Source organism: Zophobas morio, unplaced genomic scaffold, assembly GCF_036711695.1.
Source record: "Zophobas morio isolate AGI-343-1 ecotype UQ-CSIRO unplaced genomic scaffold, CSIRO_AGI_Zmor_V1 ptg000026l, whole genome shotgun sequence".
NCBI classification, from domain to species: Eukaryota; Metazoa; Arthropoda; class Insecta; order Coleoptera; family Tenebrionidae; genus Zophobas; species Zophobas morio.
The window spans coordinates 11,249,656-11,256,504 of NW_026972131.1; the positions used below are offsets into that span (position 1 = coordinate 11,249,656).

The 6,849-nt window shown below is 35.8% G+C and overlaps 1 protein-coding gene across 1 annotated transcript; it reads left to right on the forward strand.

The window, feature by feature from the left end:
• Positions 1-4,052: 4,052 nt before the first annotated feature.
• On the forward strand, positions 4,053-6,216 carry LOC135136446 (protein hairy). Its single transcript, XM_064065710.1, has 3 exons — positions 4,053-4,289; positions 4,453-4,548; positions 5,333-6,216. Exons 1-3 carry the CDS (start codon positions 4,179-4,181, stop codon positions 5,936-5,938), a joined length of 813 nt encoding a protein of 270 aa, XP_063921780.1. The 5' UTR covers positions 4,053-4,178; the 3' UTR covers positions 5,939-6,216.
• Positions 6,217-6,849: the final 633 nt, after the last annotated feature.

Consider the following 6,849-nt stretch of genomic DNA (forward strand, 5'->3'; position numbering starts at 1 on the left):
AATGAAAAATTCATCACAACTGAGAATTAAGATTGGGGCGGGTATAGGTGGGACCTAATCTTTGGTTTTATTTTGGTATTAATATACATAGTATTCTTTGAACAACACGATACTTACTCAAAAACATGTTTCCAATTTCTCGTAGGGAAATACAAATTTTGCAGTTAAGCTCCGCCTTCTTGGCTAACGATGAATACAAAAATTCATCAGAATTGAGACAGGGCGGGCGGGCGGGGCTTATATTTTGCCTTTAATTTTCTTAATATACGTAGCCATATTTTCACAGCAAGAAACTTAAGAACATAATACAATTTTTCAAGAAAATATGGATTTTGGAATTATCGAGTGGAAGACAAAACGTAAGCCCGCCCACCCGCCCGGTCTCGATTGTGACGATTTTTTTTATTCGCCGTTAACCAAGTGGGTGGAGCTTAACTGCAAAACACTTATTTCTTTACGAGAAATTCAGAACATATTTTTGAGTTTGGTGTTGTATAAAGAATACTATGTATATTAAGAAAAAAGGCAAAATATAAACCCCGCCCACTCGCCCCATCTCAATTGTGATGATGTTTTTCTTCTTAGAAACCTAAAACACGTTTAATATAGTAAATGTTTGTAAGGAAATTTGGATTTTGCAATTAGACTCCGCCTCTCTGTCTGACAGCGAATGAAAAATTCATCACAACAGAGAATTGATGTTGGGGCGGGTATAGGTGAGGCCTAATCTTTGACTTTATTTTTTTATTAATGTACAGAGTATTCTTTGAACAATACGATACTTACTCAAAAACATTTTTCCAATTTCTCGTAGGGAAATACAAATTTTGCAGTTAAGCTCCGCCTTCTTGGCTAACGATGAATAAAAAAAATCATCAGAATTGAGACAGGGCGGGCGGGCGGGGCTTATATTTTGCCTTTGATTTTTTTTATATACGTAGCCATATTTTCACAATAAGAAACTTAAGAGCATGACACATTTTTTTCAAGAAAATATGGATTTTGCAATTATCGGGTGGAAGGCAAAACGTAAGCCCGCCCACCCGCCCGGTCTCGATTGTGACGATTTTTTTTATTCGCCGTGAACCAAGTGGGCGGAGCTTAACTGCAAAACACTTATTTCCTTACAAGAAATTCAGAACATATTTTTGAGTATCGTGTTGTTCAAAGAATACTATGTATATAAAGAAAAAAAGGTAAAATATAAACCCGCCCACCCACCCCATTTCAATTGTAATGATTTTTTTTCTTAGAAACTTAAAACACGTTAAAAATGGTAAATTTTTGTGAGACTTGAAATACATATTAATAAACTAAAAAATCTAAAATTTAAAAATTCGAAAAATTGAAACATCGAGAAAATGAAAATTGGAAGAAAATTTGCAACGAAAAACTAAAAAATCGGAAGATAAAAACATCAAAAAAGTCAAATCTAAAATTTAAAAGCCGAAAAATCAGAAACCAAGAAATCAAAAATCCACAATTTAAAAAATCGATAAAGTGAAAAATTGAGAACTTGAAAAATTAAAAAATTTAAATGAAGAACCATTGAAATGAAGAACCATTGAAAAATCGAAACAAAGGGTCTAGAAATCGAAAAATCTAGACTCGAAAAACTGAGAAATCGAAATCGTCCAAAATCGAACAATCGTAAAGCCAAAAATTGAAAAATTGAAAAATTTCAAATAAAAAAATTCATGAACCTAAAAAATTAAAAACCGAAAAATCGAAACATTAAAAAACCAAAAAGTCCAATATTTAAAAATTTGAAAAACTAAAAAATAAAAATTGTTAAGATTAAAAATCGAAAAAGTAAAAAATCGAGAAATAGAAAAATACAATATTGAAAAATCCCAAAATTGAAACATCGACAAAATGAAAATTGGAAGAAAATTTGCAACGAAAAACTAAAAAATCGGAAAATAAAAACATCAAAAAAGCCAAGTCTAAAATTTAAAAGCCGAAAAATCGGAAACCAAGAAATCAAAAATCCACAATTTAAAAAATCGATAAAGTGAAAAATTGGAAAACTGAAGACCCGCAAAAGTGAAAAATTGAGAAACCGAAAAATTAAAAAATTGAAATGAAGAACCATTGAAAAATCGAAACAAAAGGTCTAGAAATCGAAAAATCCAGAAGTCGAAAAACTGAGAAATCGAAATCGTCCAAAATCGAATAATCGAAAAGTCAAAATTTGAAAAATTGAAAAATTTAAAATAAAAAAAAATCGATGAATCTAAATATTAAAAACTGAAAAAACGAAACATTAAAAAACCAAAAAGTCCAATATTTAAAAATTTGAAAAACTAAAAAATAAAAATTGTAAAGATTAAAAATCGAAAAAATTAAAAATTCAGAAATAGAAAAGTACAATATTGAAACATCGACAAAATGGAAATTGGAAGAAAATGTGCAACGAAAAACTAAAAAATCGGAAAATAAAAAACATCAAAAAAGTCAAATCTAAAATTTAAAAGCCGAAAAATCGGAAACCAAGAAATCAAAAATCCAAAATTTAAAAGATCGATAAAATGAAAAATTGGAAAACTGAAGAACCGCAAAAGTGAAAAATGGAGAAACCGAAAAATTAAAAAATTGAAATAACAAACCATTGAAAAATCGAAACAAAAGGTCTAGAAATCGAAAAATCCAGAAGTCGAAAAACCGAGAAATCGAAATCCTCTAAAATTGAACAATCGTAAAGCCAAAAATTGAAATATTGAAAAATTTCAAATAAAAAAAAAATCATGAATCTAAAAAATTAAAAACCGAAAAATCGAAACATTAAAAAACCAAAAAGTCCAACATTTAAAAATTTGAAAAACTAAAAAATAAAAATTGTAAAGATTAAAAATCGAAAAAGTAAAAAATCGAGAAATAGAAAAATACAATATTGAAAAATCCCAAAATTGAAACACGACAAAATGAAAATTGGAAGAAAATTTGCAACGAAAAACTAAAAAATCGGAAAATAAAAACATCAAAAAAGTCAAATCTAAAATTTAAAAGCGGAAAAATCGGAAACCAAGAAATCAAAAATCCAAAATTTAAAAAATCGATAAAATGAAAAATTGGAAAACTGAAGAATCGCAAAAGTGAAAAGTTGAGAAATTGAAATGACGAAACATTGAAAAATCGAAACAAAAGATCTAGAAGTCGAAAAAGCCAGAAGTCGAAAAACTGAGAAATCGAAGTCGTCCAAAAATAGAATAATCGTAAAGCCAAAAATTGAAAAATTGAAAAATTTCAAATAAAAAAAATTCATGAATCTAAAAAATTAAAAACCGAAAAATCGAAACATTAAAAAACCAAAAAGTCCAATATTTAAAAATTTGAAAAACTAAAAAATAAAAATTGTAAAGATTAAAAATCGAAAAAGTAAAAAATATATAAAATGGCAAATTTTTGTAAGAAAATATGGATTTTGCAGTTAAATTCCGCCCTCTTGACTAACGACCAATAAAAAAAATAATCACAATTGAGACAGGGTGGGTGGGCGGGGCTTATATTTTGCCGTTGTTCTTAAAATACGTTGTTGTCTTTTCAGAACAAGAAACTTGAAACATGCAAAATGTTAAATTCTTATAGACAAATACGAATCTTGCAATTAAGCCCCTCCCCTCGATCTGACAACGAATGAAAAATTCATCACAACTGTAGTAATATACCTAGTATTCTTTGAACAACACGATACTCAAAACATATTTTTAATTTTTCGCAGAGAAATAAGGATTTTGCAGTTAAGCTCCGCCCTCTTGGCTCACGACGAATAAAAAAAATCATCAGAATTGCGACAGGGTGGGTGGGCGGGGTTTATAATTTGCCTTTATTTTCGTAACATGTGCAGACTACTATTTCGACAACAAGAAACTCAAAACATGTCTGAAATGGTAAATTTTTGTAGGAAGTTTATAAATCCCAGTGATGACGAAAATTGTGTCGGCGCCGCCACTGGCCGACATCGACATACCTGAGGTCCGGAGCCAGCCGAACGTCTGTGGGAACGCGCCGAGTGCATCATCTCACATCCCCACTCCTCTTAAGCTCATTCCGGCTACTGAGACATGCGACTCTTGAGGTACAGGATCGCATTCCGCGCTCGACTGTCGCAGTGTGTAGACGGTACACCGCAGTGCAAAAGATAGACGTAGTGCCTTCCGGTGATACAAAACGGAGCCATGGTGACGGGAACCAACAGTAACCCGGTGCAGAACAACCCCGTGTCCGCCCCCAGCAACCCCCCCATGGAGATGGCGTCCACCACCAAGAGGGTCAGTGATAACAGAAGGGTAGGTACTTGTGTATTGTATTTTTTGGCAGGCGCTCGTTGGCGCGGGCTAGTGCTATTTTCATCTGACGGATGTTTTGAAAAGTGCCGGGATTTCTGCCAAGAGCGCTCGTGTCTCTTGAGTAATTTGGTTTCCCACGATCTTACAGTTTCTTTATTTTCAGAGCAATAAACCGATCATGGAGAAACGGAGGCGGGCGAGGATAAATAATAGTTTGAATGAACTGAAGACGCTGATTCTGGACGCCATGAAAAAAGACGTAAGTTGATTATACACGGGTCACGGTTTTCGCGAGTGCGCGGGGTTGGGTACAGTAGTGAGAACAAGTTTGAAAAAAACTTAACGTCTTCATTGGTTCGCAGACATATTATTATGTAATAATTTCGGACCTCCCCTATAATCTTTTTTAATTAGATTATGAAATTTGTGCCGCTTGCACGAACTTAACGCATATTCGGTGTCCATTATAATCTCATTTCGACTCAACTGACAACTTAATCATGTGGAAACGGCGGTCATCTGGACTTGAGTTTCACAAAGGCCCGCCTGTTCTTCGAAAATCTTTTCAGACTAAATTAGTGTGGTCATTAAGACGTTCCGCCTCTGCTTCGGAAATAAGCCACAATAGTTGAGTTTGGTTAATTAACGCGCCTACATTTTCGGGTTATTACGGAGTAGTGTCTTCTTCGAAAGTCTTATATGTGTGATTTATGAATCTGTCGCGAGTTTTTACTGACATCCAAATCTTTATGAAGAAATTCAAAATTATATTTTATAATTTAACTTTGAATTTTGAGTGCTTTTGTGAAAAAAACGTGTGATTCTTGTAATCTGAACGTGCGAATCGTAGAATTCCTTGGAAGTATATACATAAACAGTCGAAGTTAAGCATGTACTAAGAAGTTGAGTGTCCACATTTTTCCCGTTGATTATCTGTTTCAAATATACTTAAAAAATAAAGTTAAGAAATGGAAAATTTTAAAATAAAAAACAAAATGAAAAAATTGAACCGCCCCCACTTTCACCGCCGCCTTCTGTTGCAGCCCGCCCGACATTCCAAGCTCGAGAAAGCCGACATTCTCGAAATGACCGTCAAGCACCTCCAGAACCTGCAGCGGCAGCAAGCCGCCATGTCCGCCGCCACCGACCCGTCCGTCGTGAGCAAGTTCCGCGCCGGCTTCAGCGAGTGCGCCACCGAGGTGGGCCGCTTCCCCGGCCTGGACCCCATCGTGAAGCGCCGCTTGCTGCAGCACCTCGCCAACTGCCTCAACCAGGGCTCCAAGCCCCAGGAGGTGCCGCAGGTGCAGGTCCACATCGTGCCCAACCCCGAGGTGGCCCAGAACAACGGCATCATCCTCAGCAACGGCAACGGCACCGGGGTGCAGCTCGTGCCCACGCGCCTGCCCAACGGCGACATCGCGCTGGTGCTGCCCACGGCGGCCGCCACACAAGGGGGCAGCGGGTCGCCGCTGCCGCTGCTCGTGCCCATTCCGCAGCGGACGTCGTCCACGGCGTCGGCGGCGTCCTCGAGCTACTCGCCCAGTCACAGTCCCGAGCCGGAGGCGGCGTACCACCAGCCCAAACCGCTGTCGCTGGTGGTGCGGCGGTGCCAGGAGCCCTCGGAGGAGAAGCCGTGGCGGCCGTGGTAGGGGCGGGTTGTGATCCAAGCGAAATGTGATACTGATGAGAGGAGTGATTCTTCTTGAGTTTGCCATTTAGGTTAGGGAAAGCGTATTATTGTACATAAGTGACGTTATTTTGTTGTATATTGTGTACTTTTTTTAAAAGATGTTAAGTTATTAATATTTTAGGTTAAGAACGACGATGTGCCTTATCAACAGCAAGATCATTTATGTCTTCCATGTTGGTAAATATGATGTTTATATTAAATTGTATCATATTTTTAATAAAAACGTCTATTTTAATACGAAGGTGTTTGTTTTCCGAAAATAATGCGGGGGGTTGCCGTGTTTTGTTGGTTGCATACCACACAACAAGTCGCTGAAGCCGTTTGTGATAATATTTATAAACTTCATTTTTCTCTAGGGATATTTGCATATACTAAATTGGTTTCCAACCAAATTACTAGATTTGCATGGCCTAAAACATCCTGCTTTTTAAAATATCAAACTATGTAAATTCGAAAAGAAGTTTCATTAGTTTTCTTTTTCCCTAAAGTGGGATTATAAACTTACTGTTGACGTTCCCGAAATACGTCTACACATATTAAGAAAAAAAAGACAAATTGTAGCCCCGCCCACCCACCCTATCTCAATTATGATTGTTTATATTCGCCGTGAGCCCAGGGGGCGACTTACCATTTTAAACGTGTTTTAACTTTCTAACAATAAAAAAAATCATCACAAATTACACCAAAATTGAAAAATCGAAAACTTAATAATTGAAAAATTGAAACATTTTAAATGAAAAAAATCGGTAAACCGAAAAATTGAAAAATCTATAAATCGAGAAATTGAACAATCTAAAAATTAAACAATTTAAAAATCGAAGAATTGGAAAACCAAAAAATCTAAACCGAGAACTTGAAAAATCGAATAAT

Excerpts from the sequence above, each read along its gene's own strand:
- LOC135136446 (XM_064065710.1), top strand. The coding sequence starts at position 4,179 with ATGGTGACGGGAACCAACAGTAACCCGGTGCAGAACAACCCCGTGTCC. Across the intron at positions 4,290-4,452 it reads GGGTCAGTGATAACAGAAGG|AGCAATAAACCGATCATGGA; the intron begins GTAGGTACTTGT and ends CTTTATTTTCAG. Across the intron at positions 4,549-5,332 it reads TGGACGCCATGAAAAAAGAC|CCCGCCCGACATTCCAAGCT; the intron begins GTAAGTTGATTA and ends CTTCTGTTGCAG.